Below are 22,645 nucleotides of genomic sequence, written 5' to 3'. Positions count from 1 at the left end.
GAAAAGACTGTACTTCAACATTAGCTGGACATTCGACCGCGGTATGGGTAGGCGCAGGACGTGCACAAATACTCCTCATATGAGGCGTCATTTTTTCAACTAGATCCCTTGATCGCTGTTTGACTCTCGACTTCAGTCCTGTAAGTAACTTCCGTTCAGTTGCATTAGTTCTATTCAAACTACGACTTTAATGAAGTTCATCCAGAATTAGCTCGCATAGATGAAGTATATATGGAGGTGAACTGAATTGACAACTTCTACAAATCTAAATTAACAAGTCAGTTTATCTGATCCATTCGGTTTTAACATACTGATCGTCTGGTTCTGATGCAGTTTTCAGATGCGAAGCATTATAGAGCCATTATACATATGCTTTAATATTTAGGCGAAAATCTCACAAATTAAACCAATCGCTCTAGTGACCTGAGTGAGCAAAAGCAGCACAATCAGTATCACAATAATCGGTTGTTATCGATTACCCAAATAATCTATTATCGTGCAAAATTCAAGCTAGATAAAGATGAATAATACTGGAGAGGACAGTTTCGGGAAAAAAAAAAAAAAAAAAAGCGAAAAGCCGACGGAAGAAGTAGAGAATCGGAAACAGGGAAGAGTGCACCGTGATAGCTACGTCATAGAATTGACTGGACAGCGTCGATTGTGGCGTAATCGATTGTTGAGTAATGTTAATTTTACGGCTAAAGCTAGGAAGATCATGTAATAGGACGGTGAATCCCCTCGGCGGTATGGTGTAGTCCTAGTGTATCTTCAATTGCCGAGCGTATAGCGGTAGCAAAGGAGCTTCCTGGACAATGAACTAGCTGCCACACAAGCTAAGCATCAGTTGTGGCTTAGATTCACGTCCCACGCGCTTTAATGGACTGTAGTATCATATATATAATGTTACATACAATAACAGGCCATATAAGTACTGAGCAACAATCAAGACCTACTTAGAGGGACTACGACTACCCACTTACCTACCTATAGCACAATCTTTTACTCGCCAATTTATACTGATTCGTATGCAATTCAACCAAAGAACATTATAAAAATGGATGCTAATGTATATGATGATGATGATGATAATGCCCGCTGAGGTAACTATCTGAAGCAAAACGTGGATAATAATAATTTAAATATAGTTTAACAGCACATCAAAAACGCAAGTACAAATAAAATTACATTTTAACTCCGAACCAAATCACGATTACTAGTTTGCAGCTGCTAATTTCTAAAAGGAAAAAACGGTCGGCGGAAAGTTTGCTTTGAAAAGTTTCGATGTGGCTTATCCTGCCGGCAGTGTTCTCTTCGCTAACCTCGATGAAATTTCCCAAAAGGAGCGATAGCGCAGGTAACGGCATTTGCAACTTCTCTCGTATTTTTATTTCTTCTGGTTCGACTCGCTTCTCCAAGTTCCGAAGCGTCTTCCTCCACGACCTTATCTCAGCTATTACATTAACTCTTTGCAATACGTGAAAAAAATCTAGTCGATTTATACGAAAGCGACCGACCGGTTCATTTACGTTTTATTTAGAGCTCAGATGAAATCGACCGGCTTTATCAGGATACTATACTATACTATACTACTTCCTAAGTAATCTTCGTTACCCGCATGATTGGAGGTATGAGCCGAGGTCGAAGTACAGACGTGTTATCTGTGTGTGCATTCTAAGAAAGGTACCAGGTTCCGGCAATCGTGCATAGTTTATATTTTACATGGTGTAACAGCCGACTGCAAGGGGCAATAGGCTGACGTAAATGTACCTTTTCAAGACTCTTTTTGAAACATGACAAATCTGCTCTCTGTTAGACAATTCAATGGCAGTAGTCGGCGACGGTTACAGCCGGACGCAGAGTTGCACGAACTTCTACTGGCTAAGTTAAACAGCTGGCAATATTTTGTTCTGGTCGCCAGTAGGGATTTCCTATGCTCATATAGTAGCTACAAAGTCGATAATTAGCGTATATATATACCAGTAATTTTATTGGCTAGTTTGATACGTTCTGTCATTTGGAAAATATAGATGCAGAGCTCCATCTAGCCTGGCGAACAGATGCCGATCATGTAGAACACTCATTAGTGAAATGTGATTTACTCGTTTCAACCAGGTACGAGTTGTGTGTGAGGGGTTTCATTGCGGACATATTGATATTGAGTTGTTGAAGTACTTGCTATCGCCTCTTTTTTTTTTTATCACAAGACATAATCATAAAGTCAAATAAAAGTGACTCCTAGCCTGAGAAAGCTAAATCAGTCACCATTCAACCCATAGCTTAGACGATTTGTTCAAGTTGACCTATTTCAGGCAATTTCCAGTGCGTTAACGCCTGCTTAGCATAACCGAGATTACTCTGTTTTTCCTAACGCTAAACGCCTAAACGTCATATTGGCTAGTACATATGAATAGACTGTGCTATCTATTAAGGTTAGTTAATCGATAGAGTATAACTTTTGCCAGCAGACGCAACGGCTTCAGTAACTTAATAATAAATTCGATTAATAATAATAAATTCGAGCGTAGAGACGCCAGATACGCCAGCACGAGTGCTACGTTACTCGCTAAGCGTATTTTCTGCTTTTCGCTCTTCATTAATCATGTGCGTAGAAATAAGCTGCTTTTTACCACTGTCTATCAATGTAATCTTCATCTAAACAGCATGACTACTATGTTTTTTAGTTTTGAAGCGTCTGAAGTCTCACAAAGATTAAAGTATGATAAACTATCTAATCAAAAATTGGACTATCAAACACTCCACGTTAGTGCTAGGGCTTCGAACAAGCGATCTTTCAACACGTCCATGAACCTGACAAACTATCTGTCGTCGAGGAAGTCTCCTAACGACCTGTTCGATTAGCTTCTGATTTCTCATGTCAAAGGCTTTTCGCGCCTTTGCACCACGAAACAACCATGTTACCTGTTAAACAACAAGCATCCTTGCCCTTGGAGCGGTATCGGTTTCTCATTCCATATAGCGAGCTAAACTTGAACACTCTTTGGACAAATTTCCTATGATACATATTCATGTTGAAACACTTGTAAAATTCTTAAAATTTATCCCCCGACATCGACTTGCTCTAAAATTATCTCGGCCAATAACACGATTCAAGGGCGGGGGTGGGGGTGCGCTGGTGTTTATATATGTGAATGAAGCGACAACCTAAAAGCGAAACACTGAGCCATTAACAGAGAATAAAACCTTATTATCGTAATTGGAATGATAATATAGTGATTCGCCGTCAATTATTCGCGATGGCTTAGCGTCAAGGTGTATTTCAAAGGAACAGATACGGTGTGTACCTTTTCCTGCTACTTAGAATATACTATGGATGGAATTGCTTCAGCTATTCGTGTTCAAGTTCCTTTCTGTTAAGTGCGTTCGAAGGGTAGATTTTATTGGAAAAAAAAAAAAGAAACCGCCTCACCTGATTTTTACTGGGCGATCCACGCGGTTCATTTTTAACACCTGGCCAAATAAGGCGATACGTCCAAAAGAAGGCATTTATCATTGATTCGAAACTAGCCAAAGTATTTCTCCCAATGCGAACCAGAGCACAAACGAACGATTGTACAGTCCGTAAAAGCAAATCATACCATGTGTCGGCGTCCATGTGACGGCGCTAACCTTTACCTTGGTGCAACTTTGACTACCGTCTCTGATCTATACACAGTGGCATACTCTGGTCGAAGTAAACCTTATCGCATTAACGAATTGGAAACAGTTGTACTGCATCACGCTTGTTTGCAGAACTCACACTGTCTGCCATTGGGAAGTTCACGAGCTCTCTTCGATAGGGCACTCGTAATGCTGTAACCGTATCTTAGCCATAAAGTGTATTTTCCAACATGGTAGCAAGTGTCAATCAAACAAATCAAAATAGGCTACATAGGAAATTTTGTGGCCTATCTTATACACCGGATCTACGCACCCACTTCTCGAAGAAAGCGATTTGGCATTCGTTCAATAACCTCGATAGGTTTTTATCGCTAAACATGAGAACAATGGATTTGAAGAGCATGAGAATAGGAATCACAGAAAGTGTTGAGTTTTGTCTATGAATTACGCAAGCGATGACTGGCCCCGGTCTAATTATGCGGGGACTGAAATGATGCCTAGATGTTATTTAAGCTGGCTACAATGTATCCATTGATTTTTTCGGTTATGACCAAGACGTTCGCAGAGTACCACCTGGGTACGGCACTTAGCACCTGTTTAAAGCAATGAACGATATTAGTCATTGCTGAAAAATTCTACAGCTCAAAACCATCATCATCATCATCAAAATGAAGTGTGCGTTGAGCACCGGCGGTAAGGACGCCTGTTGTGTCTAGAATAAAAACACTTCGTAGAAGGGAGCCCTGCTTGAGGCGCACACACGATGGGCACGCTCCTTTGGAACTGAGGATACGATTAGTTTTGAAAAAACGGCCTACGATTAATCACGTAGCTTCAAAGGATGTTTATCAGCTCTAATCAATTCCATCCGCTTCTCAATAAAGCGATCATAGCCAACGTGATAATGTGCCCTAGAACGATCAAAGAAAGTGGGTATGATCGATTCGATAGTCGGCCTTCTCTCTGCGGAACCCGGTGTAATTCTCAATCTCGAATCACAGTAGCGAGCTATGTCAAGGGGGGTTTATTTTTTTTTTGCAAGCCACGTTAGACTATATGAACGAGCACCGTTTGTCATCGAAGCTCAGAATCTCTGAAGCAAAGGGCGAATAGCTGTTCCTAAAAAATGAACATTCCAATTGCGAAGTGAGGCGAAAAGTGAGACTTAAAACAGAGCTGAAGTACAACCACGTTCATGAAACAGGATTGTTGGCCTGAGGCGGTCAGCGAGGGGTCCACCAGGATATAGAGGAATCTCACCTGGGGTGGAGCTGCATTTTACGGGAACTTCTTTAAACTATCGGTACGACAATTTCCTATCTAATTATTCACAAATGAAATACTCCTCTCACTTGTGGCGCTGCGCGAAACAACGACAGACAAAAACTACTCTAGCTACGTGCAATATCCAAACATAGCTCCGGAAGAGAACGCTATGTTTGGTGGGCCACTCTGAGAGGGGTGAGGCGGAACCCGGAGGCCGTCTAGTTCTGACTACTCTCCGAATTTATTTATAGGCAATCAGTGCAACATCAGCTTAGGCTCTATGCGTTGTATGATACTGATGACTTACTTTCACAATACTGACTTCACCAATTATATGTCCTCATATTTTTGTACGGTAACTTTGAGCTTATCCTAAAGTCATCAGAAGTGCTACACTGCGAACAGCTCGCTAGTTAGATACCGAGAAAACCTCTTTCGTCCTGTCATTTTCGGAACGTTGCCAATGGATACATAGTTTATTTGGGTCTGTCTTATGTGGTTTTGAGTATAGAAATAGAGTCGACTTAAGTGTCAAATTTTATACTTTTACTATTCCATTAACCTCTATAACTAACTGAAAGTATTGTTAATTAAAGCAACTTGAATAAAATAAATATTCTGTTTCGATTTAATAATCAAAGTTATTCTTTCCTTTATGTCTCCTCTGTTTGTTTGTATATATTGCAAATGTCTTCCCTACATAAATCCGTAATAATTTTATTATAATATGAATGGAACGTTTAGAATCTATGGACCGATTAATTTTGGATGGCTAAAACCGTTCAGCACGGCCAAGAAGCAGCTTATTATATTTACATTGCGCACAAAAATGACTTTATAATCATAGCAGTTGCTCAAAAGGGCGTCTCCGAGTTCAAATATGGGATCTTGAATCTCTATCTTATATACAAGTCGGCTGATAAACGACGAGCAACTCGTGGATTACCAGGGAAAGGATAGCTATGTCCATTGTCAAACATTTTGAGAATACGGAATTTTAATGGAAATTAGAAATCCGGGTGTCCATAAACTGAATAGAATACATAAGAAAATACAACTTTTCATTTTCTTTTAAAATAGCCCTTGCCATTGGGCAATACGGTGTACTGCCCAGTGGCGAACGGAACCACAGTGACAGGATTCTTTACGATAATGCTACAACTAATGAGAAATGCTGCCTCAGCTCAAGATTTAGCAAGGCTCCAATCGTGAACTAAGATGTTTAACAAAGATCTGTGTATTAACTAATTGTACAGAATAAACAATGCTGTCTAACAGAAAAGACAAAAAAAAAAACGCCACGGAGTTTGCAAAATTATCCTTGTTCACGACCACAATACGAGACTACAAAGAGCGATGTTTCTGAAGCTGCTTTGCTAGAGTTTAAATAGAATATTCTTTTACAGTTCCATATTCTGCAGATGTCGCGTCCACATTTTTCAATTATCTGCGACTAAAATCGGTACCAAAGGGCTTGATGATGAGGAGGGTCTCAAAAACCGGCTTTAATCCCAAACCTGACAATTTTGGGGTAAAATTGAATACATAATTTGGTTAAGAATTGGAAGAAGAGGCGTAGAGACTGACGTTAATAGCATAATGGATTAATCAGCTATCGGAACCCGTGTCAAACGCCGTGTTTATACTACCTGACAGCACCCCCCATTACCCATGTCACGCCCTACTACTTCTAATAACCATTGTTATCGTTGTGTGGAAAACTGAGAAATTGCCGACCGATATACTGATTCAGGCAGCTTCAAAGGGTTATGTCCAATGTCCTAGAGGTCCCTATGACTTACGTGCTTGTAACGCTTTCCTATCGTGCGCACGTGTATACGAATAGATCTATCGTGTATTTTGTATCCATATCTTAATATTTAATTTCAGCAGTAGCGAATTAACGAAACGGTCGAAATTACAAGGCCGCAGTTATGGCGAGGTCTTATATTCATTCCTCCGCTGAGGTTCAGTGATTATCTAGTTACCTATTAGGTCATAAATGTGGGCTGACCGTAAGCGTTCTTCTATCCAGCTCTAGTATAATTCAGTTTTTCACTAAAAGTACACTCTTTCAGGGGTTTTCGAGTATCAATGCTAAGAAAATTCAGATTCCAAAAACAATGATCCAATCAATTAATGACACCGTATGTAAAATGTTAAAAATTGAGGTTTCTTTATTGATTTTTATCTGGTTTTCTTTTTTGGCAAAACGACTGAGCAGCCGGGGGAACGAGTAGATAATCGTCACCGGGTTATTCCCCGTTCCCCTGACCCCCGTTATTTGACACAAACGGACACACACGCTCATTAGATTCGTAGAATTCTCATAATCTCAGCATTTTCCATTGCGAAATAGTCATCATTTTTTTCGTCTAGATTCGCATGATTAGCGGCATCGAACGGTGACATCATACCAAGTTACTACGGTAGCATTCTTTGTTTACCTGTACGCCAATTGCAGTATCAACAAAGATACGTCAGTTTCCACATTAATAATAATTGTATTACAGTGGTAGGCTATTTACAAATCTCTAAGTGTAGCCGGCATTTTGGCTAGACAACTACGTAAGTATGAGTTTTATGTAATGTTTATAAGAACTAGCGCAATTGCTCAACGGTATCACTTTTTTTCTCATTTGTTATTACACCGTCAGATCGTAACACTTGGCGATTCATGTTTTTTTAATGTTCGCCATATTTGTTTTTTTTTTTTCTTTTTAACAAATTCATTATTAGATGATACGGAGGCAACAAAACGGAGAGATTATTTACAAAGCTCGCAGTTTATAGTGACATTTAATTTGTCATATATATATATATGAATATGCTGCTTTCTGCACTCGCAACTCTGCTGTTTCCCTAGATAGACCCATTGGGTTTTAGTAAATACGTGTGTCAGCTCTTGCCGCAAACATCATTCTGACACGCTTGAATAGAATATAACCACCAAGCAAATGTTGTGTGCATACGACTCATCGATTTGTCTAATCTGAATGCAAAATTAAGAGGATCAACTTTGTTAGTCGACGTTATTGGAGCTGACATCTACGTAAGCAATATGTTTGCGATAATAGTGTTCCTCGTTCGCAGATTGCCTTCTTGTTCTTCTTGTTTACCAAAACCGGACATCGGCTATCGCCATCTCCGTCGTGGGGGTTATTTTCTAAAGAATAAACAACGGGAACTGAGAAAAATTTACCTGCAACACGTTCTTTCCTCTACTGTTTTTTTTTACGTTTTCCGCTGCTATGTACAGCTCTATTTCCCTTTAAATGACATGAGCCCGCCGCCTCGAATGGCGATGCCACGTCCATTAACTCAGTTTCCATCAATCTTCGATCGTCTGCCGATACCAAAATCACCTGTATCTACATAAGTATTTGCGTAACAATGTGGCCCCTCCGTTCCGAAGACGCCGTCTCCGTTCGTACTTGTAGAAGCGACCTCACACTCATGGACTTCGTTGAAAGAGTCCCCATACGTAAGAGATTTCCAGTGCTGTCCCGTCGGCTGATGGCTTGTTCTTGGCTATCACTGATGGCGTAGTATTTTGACTACTTGATACGTTCATAGGGAGGAAGGTTCCAGTTAATGGCTACGGCCGCCGTCGTTGTGCTCTTGTTTTTGTTTTAGTGCAAGAACCGCCTCATTTAGCGACAAGCTTATTATTCGAAGGGCCTGTTTACTTTAGATAGTTGAGTATCATTTTGCAGGTTGCCACTATACTGAACTTTCCACGTTATCGTCGGTCAGTTCGAGATAGTATTCAGACTTAAGAAGCTCCCGTCGAAGCGGCAGTGTATTGTAGCCGATTCCACTTGACCCTCCTCCATTAAGGTTGCTACTTCGTTCTAAATATTTTCGCGAATTAACTGGACTATCGTAAAGGTATGCCTGCGGAAAAGTATGGAAAAATTCAAAAACAGTAAACAGTAGCTATAGCAGGCAGGCTAAGTTTCTGAAAAAGTTATTCGAACTTCTTCCACCGTCTACTCGAAGTTTTACATAGAGAATTTATTTATTTTATTTGTGGAAAATTATATCGCGAAGGTCCAAAATGCAATATGCGTCGTCCATGTCTAAGTATGCCTTAAATTAAAGCAGGTTTGTAGTTGAGGGTGCCACTTACATTGTGTATATTGATCATCGATTTCTGGTAGTACAACGACTGTCGCCTTTGTAGCGAGGCTGAAAGTGGCCTTTGGTAAATTGGAGAACCGTACGCGTTTACCGATGGATGTGCCGAGTCCTGTTGGACCATTGCAAAGAGGAAATTTTCTCAAACATTGCGTTTATATTGCCAGACTTCATGCAAATGGCGTCAACGTACTGAAATGAATGTCTGAAGACCTGATTGTCTACGTTTAGACCTTAAATGAAAAGGTTCATTGCCTGCAGGAAATTTGGCCCATACTGCGGCTTCCTTTCTACCTACGTTTCGCGAAACCGTTCGAAGCACAAAGTCTTCTTTTACCGAACCCGATCATAGATTTAAACATGTTCAGGGCTTTTCTGTACCACGTTTTTATGATGATACTAAGAATATAGCATGTGACGCTGGTATTTGTATTATGTTTGCCATATTTTTTGAAAAAATCCTCATGCACTACGATCTAATATAGCTCTCCCCCCCCGCTCTCTCCTCTCTCTCTCTCTCTCTCTCTCTCTCTCTCTCTCTATATATATATATATATATATATATATATATATATATGGTGCTAGCGTATCTCCTATATAACTTGCCCTTACTTTCACTACGACGTATATTTTAAATGAAATACTGATATATTATGTTCTGAGCTATACATGTTCGCAGAATCACATAGGCCGCTTGTTATTAGCAGTATCTACAATCAAATGCAATGAGGGACTCGTTCAGGCTCGAATATTCATGATAGGTTATATGTTCGTTGGTTTATATTAGTTTCAAGGTGCCAGTACTCCATGCGTTCGTTATTTCAATAGGAGCAATTTGTTTTACTGCGGACCATCAAGTGACGCCATGATTCTTAACGTCCGTTAAAAAGTTTAACTATATTACGTTGAATGAAATCTCGATCCAAAATTGTTCAGTTCAAGCTAATCATATCTGATAAGTAGCAGATGAAATGGCCAGTATTCGAACGTACAGGAACACAGTCGACAAGGAAGTCCGGTGAACAGTTTGACGTGAAGGATGAAGCTGCAGCTGAGGCCGTTGCCGAGTGACGTATTCCCAAATGGAATGAAAATTCTTTCTAATGCTCATTGAAGACGTTAAAAAACCGACGCTAGGCAAATCTCGTCGCATTTATTAGTCAGTGGGCTCGATTGGACGAAACAAATTCGAAACTATGATAAGGCGTGGATAGTGTACCATTGGCAAGGTTTTTCGTTTCAATGTGCCCTTCTGATTTGTGGAAACGGCACCACCAGGCCGCCGAATCCGGAGAACTCGTTTAATTAGTCCGCAAGTCCTAAGCCAGAGGCAACCACTTCGTCCTTTTAAATGACTGTACGAATTTTGCATATGCGTACGTCTTGGGCTCAGTATCAAGCCATAGCCTTCAACGTCATACTCAGCCCTTCGCTATAAAGGGCAATGTGTTATACGAGCAATTGGCCTTCTAGCCACGGCCATACAGAGATGCAACAGTATCGCATATAACTTAGAACGCTTCGGCTGAGACAAATAGATTTTCAAATAAAATATCTATTAGAAGAAATTCACTTATTCACAAATAACCTGAGAGGTTGCACTGTTGCAATGCTGGCCAAGGTGGTGCATGGGGGTTAAATTAGTGCCATCCATGTTTGCTGTTTCGATAACAGTGAGGCGGTCGGATACAGCTGGCACAGGCCGCTGCTGAAGATTGCTATAATAGAACTGAATGGAGCTCGATGGTGAATGAGGAACATCATTACGACGGCCGCCGCCGCCGCCGCCGCAAGGTTTACCTGGAGACGTCGAAATGAGAAATAACATTAAAAACATACATATTTATAATAATAAAGACAATTCTGCTTTGCATATCGTTACCGAAACTTGGTCATGCGGCAAATATGTCAATTTTTTCAAATCAACGTACGTTAAAAGTGTTCGTAAGAGCTAAAACCTACATAAACGTTTGGTGACAAGTCGATTTTTGCCATTCAATGATTAAAAGCGATGAATCATAGTGACAACAAGATTCTAAACCTACGATATTTGGAGCTGCTGAGCGTATGGCATCGTTGAGACTGATGGCCGACAGTCAATCCCCGTGGCGGCGGGGTACTCTCGCCCCCATTTTCCCGTGGAATAATGTCTGGATCCCTACGTCGCAACCATAATTATACGACCACAGCATAAAATAGGTGAGCACATATATTCACTACGCACGTATATGTATTATAACTACAAGGTGCGCCCGTTTGAGGCCAACCATAAGCATCACACTTAACAAACGAAGACAGATAGCAGGTGTAATCAATTGATTCACAATTGCTAGTAAAAAAAAAAAAAAAATAATAATAATAATTTTTCGTCTGTTGATTTGTGCAATTTTTACCTATGAGTAAGCAGCCCAAGGTGTAACGGGGTTTCTGTACAAATAGAGTTTCTTTGTTGATAGGAACTTAATGATCGTGATGGTCCTATGTGTTGCTGCAATTGTTGGCTATCTCGCTTCAATGAATAGCATCGAAAATCTTCTCCATTATGATGCAATTTTTTAACGTCATCGTCATTAGAAGTGTCGCCGTCGCTGTCGTTCGAAAAATCAGAATATATCATGTTAATTAAAATGTTGTTCCTCTCTAATATAAGCATCTACACATAGGAGAGCAGCAGGATACCGTTTGCCCAAACAAACATAAACGCCTTGTCTCATACTACACTTGTTTTAACGTGAAGCCAAAAGATTGTTTGCTAAACTAAATCAAGGATTCTTATTCTATATTTATAATATATGACTAGGTATGTGTTTTCTTAGATGGCCATTCAGTCATGTAGCTCTCGTCGGGGTGCGGACAAATAAGAGTAAAGGCATCGCGTGTATGTCAATGAAATCTATTGAAATCATGCTACAAATCAATCAACTAAGTCATGAACTTCTCGGCATATAGTTACGCTAAACGGTGCTGAAGTAGGAACACATAACAGCTTGAGTCAAAAACGAGGTATTCCCACACAGGTTAGGTTAGAACAACTGCATGTAAACATGATGTTTCGAACAACCTATTTCAGTATGTTTTAGAGGGAATTGAGGTGAGTTGAAACGATGTGCGCCTCTGAGGAAGATCTACTGCAGCCTGTGGCAAGTGTGAAGGGCACGTTGAATTCGATACGTTTAGAAATTACATAGTGTTAAAAATGGGCAGTTCTAGGAGACAGCTACAGGAGTTCCACGGCTTAGCAACGGTGAACAAAGCGAGTGACCATAGCGAGCTTCTCCAACGGATTAAAAGTGCAAGCAATGGGCGGATGTTGCAGAGAACAGCCTATTGGATCTTTTTCTATTGAACAAGATCACTGCATGAACAGAAAGCTTACTCTCAGCGTCTGGTCAGATACAAGTGACAAATTGAAGTTATGAAAGAAACGTGTTATTAAAAACGGATTATGTGATATAATATATGATGTATATCTTGCTGCTCAAGCATCCTGAGTAACTATCAAATCCTTAATCTATATGAGCACTGATCTGTGACGTAGTCGTGTTACATCGAAATATTGCTATTAGGGATCGTAAGCTCCACTAGTAGCTAGATTTAGTTATCCATCTTCCCATAGACAATTAAGATTTGTCTTCATTGCGTCGTAATTTTGATTGCTTCAAGTTGTCGACAACTTGCAGTGACCCTACCGTATCAGCAGGATTAAGGACTGCCGTATGCAAGTATGAAGCGTTGTAGAAAAAGTTTACGAGGGCGCACTTAGGTTCCGCTTCAACCAGCCTGGGGTTTCTACTCGATTCGACTACCGGGCTAAACCCTATCCTTCATCGCTGTTCGATGATTCTCTACTATTCACACGGTTATCGCAGACATATGAATTAATGTTTTCTCCATGACATACATATATGCCTATTGAAACGTGAGTATACATACCTGGCTATAGTTCACTCGCTAATCCCAGAATTACCTCTAACTAAATCATTCAAGGTTTTTTGCATATCAACATAGGACAAACATCGAGGAGCCTTGTGCTAATTCCCTACGTGGCTGAAAACACCGTCCTATTTACAAACAGTAAATGTTGTTGTACGATATTACATAAGCCTTTTAGTGTTCAACCAGGGAGATCACCCGAGTAAACGTTTTTCCGACGGTGGCGGGATACCGCTAACAATATAGACACATACTTGACCTGCACCTGTGCATGGCTGGTCGTGCTTAGGTACCAGATAGGACTTTTTCGATGTGATCAGATGCTATTTTCAGGACACATTATAATAGTGGTGACCTGTTATGCGTATTACAACATTGCATATACCGTTCAACAAAACATACCGATAATACTGTTATTGATATTCAAAATATGCGAAATAGATAGCCGAGCGACTGCTAAAGCGAGAACCCATGACTTACCCTCGATCGGGAACGATCACTTTATTCTCGGCAGTCCACGCTTGAAGCACTGAAAGGGAAATCACATACGCTATTGTGAAACATTGAGTTTTTAAGCTTGTCCGTCTTCCTTGACATTCAAAACGTTCTAGACATAGAAGAATTTATAAGCAATAATGAGTATCGTGTCACAAGAGCGAAACAGCGCTTAATATTTTTTCTCAGCAGTTTCTCCTGACGGACCAGGACAAACAGGCTTAGAGGTTAGAAATCATGCATTTTTAGGATTCGTGTGACTTATCTCATCATGATCATACGCTCCGTTGCATATATGTTTCATGTGGATTAAGTAATCAATAGGAACGAGGGCCTCGCCATAGGTCGCCGTTGGTCACTGCAGATGATCTGAATCAATTCAACCACTCCAAGCCTATCTAGATGAAAATTGGGCCTATCTAAGTATAAACACAACGCAAGCCTATTGAACGCTAGCCTGAGAGATTTCCGTACAGAGTTAAATGATTAACTCAGATTCGTCTATAAAAACCATAGCAATTCAATTTCCCATGATCCAGCACCTTCGATATTTCATATTTCCGCACAGTTAGTAATCTTCTTAGCCAATAAGACTTGTAAAAACTTATTCATGAATAAGTTTATGTATATATATATATATATATATACATATATATATGTGACTGTATTACTATACGATGTCTACGACAAGCACAAGTTCAACAGTGAAGCTGCGCGTCATCATATTGACACAGTCTTCAATTTTCACTTCATTCAAAATGAGGACGTCGCCATTTTTCAACAGCCAGTTGGTAATGAGTGCACCTTAACGAAAGCTAGCTACACGAACACAGATGAGGAACCGTTCCGTACCCTGGAAAAGCTAACGCCGTACGCGTCTGCTGTTGCTATTGTTACTGCCGCTAGTGCACCTATAGCAAACAAGCTCCACTTAGTTAGGGCAAGAAAGAAAAATGCCTTGCTGACTGCTGACTCAAGTAGGCTTCATCAAATCAGCCGAGGGCAACAAGCTCGTTAAGAACATTACGAGCAGTAGAAAATGAAAGGCACTGGGCGCAATGGTGTCGAGTTAGGGCAACGGCAGCAAGCGCATTCCGGAAAAGACGCCGCTTCAAACGATTTCGCAGCTCTTGCTACTAGAACTTCTTTCTCTTGCCATTGATACTGAGAACAGCATGACGCTGGTGACAGTGGTGGTGCAACGCTGAAAGTTGTGGTCGTAGTACGAAATGCGGACATCGATGGCAATGGTGTCTGTATGAAAATCATTTCTGAGCCGTTTGTTGCTTATTCCTGTTGAAGTCAAGTTATTGTTCAGCAAAGGTCCGTATTGTTTCAGTGTTCGCCTCTGTTATTCCAACGAGTTCCCGTCGCGAGGCCGTTGAAGATGCCACCAACGGAGCAGAATATGCGTATCTACACACAGGAACGTAGAACTACCATAACAAAAGCTCATTGAGGACTGATTAGTCTGCGTTCAATTGTCGGCCCATTTCTGATGTTAGCACGTGCCTCAATGCGTTTTTATCGTTGGTATTATTTGTACGCTGGCGATAATTACCAGCCAAAAACAGTCTTGAGACAAACCCCGAAAGTCAATTCTCGATGGATATTGATGACTATTTACGATTGCTACTTGCAAACGCTTAAGGGGACAAGAAAATAGAGGGTGAAACTCTTAAGTTAGCTACTAGATCCATTCTTCTGTATTGTACTTTTCATCGTCGTTCAAAGTTCTATGCTCGTAAGCATCGATCTATATCGAATCAGAGCAACTTCAAATATACTACTTACGTTTTGCTGTGCAGTTAAATCGAAGAATGAAAAAAAAAATGACGGATGTAAGTGGAACCGCAAGAGCGACAAAGATCAATATCGGATTTAGGTCGACGATTACTTCATGTTCTGAAATTGAATAAAATATAGAAAGCAAAATAATAAGTAAAAATATAACTCTGTAACTCTTCGGCACAGATTAATCGGCTTCTGCCTCGCAAAAGAACATAAATCAGAAATAACTGTCTCTATAATAAATTATATCAACAGAGAAGCTTGGGGTATGAAGGATGCTCCATAAGTTATATTTTCTCACTTCTAAACTTGTTTTCACTGACAGATTTATTGACTGACCGGTGTATTTTAGAGCTTGCCGCATCGTTTGCGCCATGATGACGTGTGGGGCGCTGACCCCTTTGACATTAACAGCGAACACCGCAACTCTGAAAGATGCTCCCGACGACAGATGGCCAATTGTGATATTTGACGGCGACGAATGGTGAGAGGTATTTGCGACGAGGGCGCCCGTCTCCACGTCATACACCTTTAAAGTTGGCGCCATACAAAAAACATTTTGTTTAAAACCTACTGTTGGCCTGCATATATCGGTTCGAAATTTGTTACGGCTCATTTATGCTCATTTAAGGGGATATATAGCGGTCATTTTAGTTATATGTGGCGCGTGGTACTTGTAACTCTGGAATGAATACGAATCAAGAACAACAAAAGCCAGGAATTCATTGTTTTTGCTTTATTTGATTCTGATCAAATCTCGATTGAGGGTCGTACCGCTACCTTCCGAGCTGCTAAATACAGCGCTGAACTGAATATAGCTCGACCGTCAGAGGACCAGAACTGGATATAAAAAAGAACCGGACGTAAGGGGAGAGCTTCAAGATTCCGGCTGTATATATAAAGGAAGATTTTATAAGGCAAGAGTCATCTGATGTGAGATTAGTTTTGAAAACAAAGCCTTAAGATTTGCTGGATTTCATTAAAGTAGATTACGGAAGCAGTGAGCTTATTTTAGTTTCTTTCGACCGATATAATATTGGCATGGATGAAGCTTAGTTACGTTACGGAACGCGTGAGACGTTCCATTGTACCTATATTATTATTATTCTACTATAATAATCTATTATAATGGCTAGGTTCAATTGCAAATCATCCTTCGTTATCCGTGCTATTTTCTTTTTTCTTGTAATTTACACGGGTATATTTACGATCACAATATCAGCTTTGTTCTAAAGGCCCATTTCTGTGTTATCTTATCTACGTCTGTATTTATTCACGACACTCTGAAAGAAAGGGCTAATGAAATGACCCAATATAATTAGATATTCTAGATAATTTCATGCCAGAATAGCTACTTCACTAAATGTCTTAATCTGAATCCAGAGGTCGGTAATATCAATACAAACGAGGTTACACTCAATCGAATACGTATATTCCACTATGTTTAAAACTGCTTCAGCAATCAATCGACGATGCAGTGTTTCATGGAACGTCGCTGCATAAGATAGAATAATTGAACTTAGCAAGCGTCAACAAAAACTTTATGCCCAAAACCCCATTGTTGTAGTTTGCTTCCACTTCTAAATGTGCTGGGTACCTAGAATCGATGGGACATACGCGCGTAATCAATAACCATTTGCATTTATTTAAAATCAATCTTTAGAGAGAAAAAATACTGTTAAAAGTGATTTGACTTAGTCCGTCTAATGGACGTGAACAGGTGTTCATCGTATTTAACCGAATTTTAATAAAATATGCAGGTAGGCAGTAGGCAAGGGCCGATTTGCTGACCACTGATAATTTACCTGAGCAAAAAAGTTTAGCGGTCTGAGTCCGCCATCCCACGATCCTTCAAAGCATTTCAGAGCTATCGAAGCCGATGTCGCGTTGATCTGGGTGCAGTTTACCAAAGGGTCAGGGGGCCCTAGAAGGATTGTGAATAAGGTACAGAGTAATTACCAGCTAGCATTTAAAGCTCAATTAACAGCCATATATACGAATACAGTGCGGTACATTTCTAATTACTGTTTCTTTTTTGACACGGAGTTCATGACCTAAAGGCTTGGCAAAGATGGTACAGTGGCTTCTTAATCGCGGAAAGGGTACGATAAAAATAACTACTGCGAATATATTTCTTGCTTTCCGTTTCTATACACGATTATAGTGCATGTACGTGCCATACAAAACGTAGTCATGTTAAGTAAAGCCGAGAGAGAAAAGAAACGGGTATTAGCAAAAGCTGTCGTTCTTTTCTTTTCTTTAGCCTTATTAAACATTTTATTAAGTTATGAGTCGTTCAAAGGGACATGCTCGATTACAGAATTCGAACTAAGGGTTCTCAGTTCTAAGCATGTTTTGCTTTTTTTTTTTTAGAACACCATCTACTTTTATTGATTAAGTCATGTATGCTACTATATATTAATATTAGGGTCCTTTCGATTAGCATTTGTCCTAGTGAACATTCCTGAGAAGCTCTGGCTGTAGAATCTATTAACTATACTTGGAAGGACAGATGCTGGCGATCGTATTAATTAATGGATCAGGTCAGAAGAGAAACTGCTGCATTTTCAATCGTCTAATGGAATGAAATGAAGCACCAAAGTTCAACCAATTCCGATTTTCTCTTTTCGCTATGCGAGCGTACATATTCGCACGTTCCGTGTGACCCCCACGTTACTCATACGCACTCGTATTATAGTTCATATAAAAATAATATAGCTTTACTTATGCGTTTACAATTATCTCGGATCACGTACATACGTCCTTCTATATCTGTGTATATAGATAAATTAGTAAAGGTTCTGTTATTTCTTTTTTATGGCGGCAACCTTCCAGCAGCAGTTTCTCTTTTTTAATGAACTATAACGCCTGTAGCGTTTCACAGCCCGATTGAAGGTACGCTAAAAATGTAAATATATCCAATCATCTCAGCCAAATATATCAGGCCGGTGACGCACTAGAGTAGGACGTCACTTGATTAGGTCCCTTCACCCTAGCTGACGGTTCACGTAAAATTTTCTTTTCGGGCGACAGGTTGAAAGCTCCGCACGTAACGCCTTTCTCACACAATATTCATCTGCTATATAGCAACTATATCTGAGCAATTAAAAAAGGCAGTTTCGTTAAAAATTCGGTGACTGACAACAGCAAAGCTGCACTCACATATGAAGATGCTATAACCATACAAGAGAATACGTGTACTATGTACAGAATCATCGAACACGTATGTCTGTTTTTCCCTAGTTTCCGTATACGACGTCTGCAATCATGTCAATGCCAATACGGCCCATATATCCGATAGTAGACTTTCGTTTGGCTTCTGCTTTATTATCGTCTTTGTTAATAGAAGGGGGCGCACAATGGACGCGAGGTCTATATCGACCGGTCGGTTCGCATTAATAACACTATCTTGACATATTACGATAACTAATATTATCGTGTGTGCGCGCGTGTCTATTTGTGTCTCTTGCAGCATAAGTGGTCGTGCCTACAATGGGAAAAGCGCCAGAGGGTGCAACTACAAAGAAAAGGTTGGAGCGTACGCCTAATAGGACTAATTCCTGCTGTTCCTGCTGCTATAAGGACAATGACTTAGTACGACATTAGTTATATAACCGTAGTTAATAAGTATACGAGGACTATCGAACAAAACAAATCTGCTCATTGCATCGGGCTAAGCGTTTGGTCTCTCGTAGCGGTTTATTTAGCGCTGCACACAACTAGAGGTTAACTAATAAACATGTCGAGTAGCTCGCTAAAAAAAAACCGTAGTGGAAGTAGACGTACCAGGATACGTTTGAAATTATTCCGATGAAATTCAGGTACGAAAGGTCGTGTAGTTCAAATTTATCAAGACCGCGAATCTGCCCACAATAACACACTCATAATGAACGAGAGAATTATTTTTCGCTGGCGAACTAAAGGTGACCAGCACGAAGAAACTGGGACGGCCTTCCCCTTATTGACATAAGCCTTAATCCGTGTCGTCACACGGGATCAGGACAAAAATTAATGAAAAGCACCGTTCCTTTCTCAACTATGGACCTTACTAGTTTTTGATGCGATGAGTTTTCTTGACACGTTATCTGGTCCGCTTAGTACAGACAGAAGAGATATTGTAAGCGACAGTCATGAACTTTATCCGAGCATACTAACCAGCTGGCACAATTCGATATCGACAAGGCTCCTTCTGAATTCCGATGGAATTTTTCGCCCAGCAAAGGAGAATCCCGTAGCTCACTTGGAGGTTTGATACCTGAAAATTAGCCCTCTTTATAAAATACCAATTTGTTTCATATAAACATCGTTGGCCAGTTTTTGCAAAGGGTACCGCCGAAAAGGTCTGATTGTCGTTCTAGTGAATCGTACCTTATAATTGTAGACATTCTTCGTGTTGTCTGTTACGGAGAGATTATGTACTCTTCCGGTGAGGGACGAATTAAAAGCCCACTGGAAGACGACGTCATCGGGGTCTGCCTCAACGTCGCAAAGAACGCTTACCTAAAGGTCAAATTAATTGATATAGGGCCTTATGTAATAGTTTATATTACAAACGTAGAGATATGAACATATCGTGGCCGAACGTATTACGTACGCATTTTATAAATCTGATTTCCTGTGCAGTTTTTGGTACTCTAAGCTGTGAAGTTTCAAGTAGACAACTCGGTTATCACCATGATATGTAGTGAATACAATCTTAGCAGACCTACGTCCTCCCATAATCAGAGATTACTGGATCCGACAAGATAGTATATATAGGTCCATTGGATTTACCATAGTTAATGAAAACGTTCTAGCCTGAGCTTTGCAAAACAGTATGTTATATAATACGACTTGATACGTTCGAAGTGTGCCAAGTATTGCAAGCTTTCTACATACTGCGTAACGATAGCGAATTAGAAAAAAAAACACATTATTCATTTATATTTAAAATTGAAATAAGGAATAAACTTACCTCGCCCTCGGATGGAACCCCGTACGCAACTCGTTGCTTGGACTTGCACAGGGGTGAAACTGATGATCGGTATAAGGATAAATAGTGTGAACTGAACAGCGTTAGTCATTATTTCTAATTCGGAGCCTAGAATAATCAATAATTGCTCCGGCATGATAAAGCTGTATTATTTTCACATTTCAGGAATTTGTCCTGAACGGAACGGACTATCAGAAAGAACGGACGTTATGCTTGTGCAGTGTCTAAGCCTAGTTCCTAATGAGAAGGACGTCTCTGTTCAGTGACGGGTCGAAGTTGCGCGTAACCCCTCTACTCCCTCAATGCATCTTCTCTACAAAGACTAGTAGCAATAATATGGAGTGTCCTAGCAACAAGCCTCTGCTGTTTTTGACCTCTAATGATCCTCGGCTTCCTCCTTACGATGACGACATATACAGATTAGGTCAAATTAATCTTGCTTTTCTAGTAATGCTTACAATTCACGCTGGACATAGAAACCAATCATTTGAGAAAAAGAAGGAAGAGACAAAGGTGACGCATGCCGTGCCCGGTAACCACCTTCTTACGCGCGTAAGTTTGTGTACTTTTTCTTTAAGAATGAACACGATCATGTATTTACTTATACGTTCAGTAGGTATACTTCCAACTCACATATCTAGACGCAGTGTTGATCGGTAGCCCGTATTTTTTCTTATATAATGATTCAATCTTCTTATTCATCAAATACAACAGCTTTGTAAGAAATTACCCTTGTCACAGTGAGGCAAATTGTTTTACTAATTAAGATAATTCAGCCAGTCTTATTGCAACATAAGCTTTTAAGCGGGTGTCCAATGTGCATCTATTTTCGGTCGAAAGAAACAGGCAAGCCGCATTGACATATATAAAAAGCTCTGCGCCTTTTCACTAGCGATTTTCTGACAGTGCCCGTTAGCTCCTTCTGGCTGGTGAAAAGTTCTCACGCAAATCAAACGTTCTACAGCGTTAGAGTGAATTGATCAGGTACGGACTGATGCAGGATGCAAAAAGCCCGCTGGAAGATACGTATTTGCTTGGCGATCTTTTTGCGGACTCTCATACTACTGATGAAAAGCAATGGAACCTCTGACAACAGAAGTTAGCTTAAACTAATTCTCTAGCGAAGAGCAACTCTGCGGCGTTATGTCTTAGGTGATTCCTGCATTTTGACATGTGTACAATGATGAAAATTGTTTAAACCGTTATCAGATATTATGCTAATATTTTGACCCGTGCAGTCGAAGCGAACGAATGGCAGATTTACGAGGATTTGTTTCGTTTAGAACCATCCAAAGCGATAAGATAACTAAATGTGTAAAAAAACCTAAAGAGTTCATCTACGAGTTACATTTGAGCTTAAGGTAGATCTCATTACTGGTGCCTCTTCCCTGTGAATTTTCGGCCTGGCACATGTATCGGCCGCGATGCACTCGTTGAATCCGACGGATAAGAATACCCGTTGAGCTTTGAATTACACGCGGTAAAAGGTCCGTACGGAGACGATCACCTGTTTAAAAAAAATATTACGAAATAGACGTCTGTTAATATTTAGAACTAGGCGCTTTATTTTTCCTTCGCCAAGGCCAAAGTTACTACAATGGAGCTAACGGCAAAGCGTCAGCAGAGGTAAGTTTTTTGTTATTGCATGTACGCGTCGAAAATGGCGAATGATCACAGTAGCGTAAGCTCGTGTAGGGTTTGCTTAAGTACTTCACTTCGTAATAACAGACAGTAACATGTTAATATGTGCGCATACTTCTCATAAGGACAAAAAATCATTTACACGGAACGCCGTTTAGGCCTGATGATCACAGCTCCTTAATGTCTAGTGTCACGTCATGAACTTCATACACGAACACTGAATTATCGCAAACAGCAGTGATACTCACATAAAGTCGTATGTACTATTTATGTAAATCAATTCAATCGCCAGCCTTGCCGGCCGTTATTGACTTCATTTGTCTTCAAGCATTGTATATATAGCAAGAATTTGTGTGATGGGTATGAAAGGACAACTTGCATATTGAAGTCTGTTGAGAACGCGAAATATTATACGCTCAGATGTTTCTCTTCTTTTTTGGATTTCTAGATTTAGATTCTAGAGTATTCACAAAATATATAACTAAGGTAAATACGCTGGCGGAAATAGACGAGAGCTATTTAGGCCAAGACTATATACGTCCTTTACACAAACTCCATCCAGCGGTAGGATCAGTGATCATCTCATCTGACATGATGCACGGATCAACTAAAAATTGTTTCTAATAACTTATATTTATTCATGATATCCTCAAACTATCTATCTATCTATCTATCTATCAGGATCTATCTATCTATCAGGATCTATCTATCTATCTATCTATCTATCTATCTATCTATCTATCTATCTATCAGATCTATCTATCTATCAGATCTATCTATCTATCTATC

General features: G+C 40.1%; 1 protein-coding gene and 1 long non-coding RNA gene across 3 annotated transcripts in view; one reads left to right on the top strand and one right to left on the bottom strand.

The window, feature by feature from the left end:
- The window catches only part of LOC111259327 (uncharacterized), a 65,396-nt gene that overhangs the window by 38,204 nt on the left and 4,547 nt on the right, over positions 1-22,645 (top strand). For both annotated transcript variants that reach the window (XR_015310546.1, XR_002679580.2), the window contains exons 2-3: positions 18,716-18,773; positions 20,381-20,767. This is a non-coding gene — a long non-coding RNA (uncharacterized LOC111259327). The remainder of the gene's footprint in view (positions 1-18,715; positions 18,774-20,380; positions 20,768-22,645) is intronic.
- The window catches only part of LOC111259324 (uncharacterized), a gene marked incomplete in the record, with an annotated part of 51,769 nt that continues 36,160 nt past the window's right edge, over positions 7,037-22,645 (bottom strand). The window contains 13 exon segments of the mRNA XM_022831267.2: positions 7,037-8,781; positions 9,017-9,136; positions 10,613-10,824; positions 11,070-11,182; positions 11,418-11,612; positions 13,438-13,486; positions 15,247-15,357; positions 15,583-15,772; positions 17,049-17,167; positions 19,399-19,498; positions 19,612-19,743; positions 20,198-20,256; positions 21,564-21,722. Coding sequence (XP_022687002.2) covers positions 8,608-8,781; positions 9,017-9,136; positions 10,613-10,824; positions 11,070-11,182; positions 11,418-11,612; positions 13,438-13,486; positions 15,247-15,357; positions 15,583-15,772; positions 17,049-17,167; positions 19,399-19,498; positions 19,612-19,743; positions 20,198-20,256; positions 21,564-21,722 — 1,733 coding nt within the window.

Source organism: Varroa jacobsoni, unplaced genomic scaffold, assembly GCF_002532875.2.
Source record: "Varroa jacobsoni isolate VJ856 unplaced genomic scaffold, vjacob_1.0 scaffold_321, whole genome shotgun sequence".
Taxonomy (NCBI): Eukaryota; Metazoa; Arthropoda; class Arachnida; order Mesostigmata; family Varroidae; genus Varroa; species Varroa jacobsoni.
This window is presented reverse-complemented; position numbering and strand designations above follow the sequence as displayed.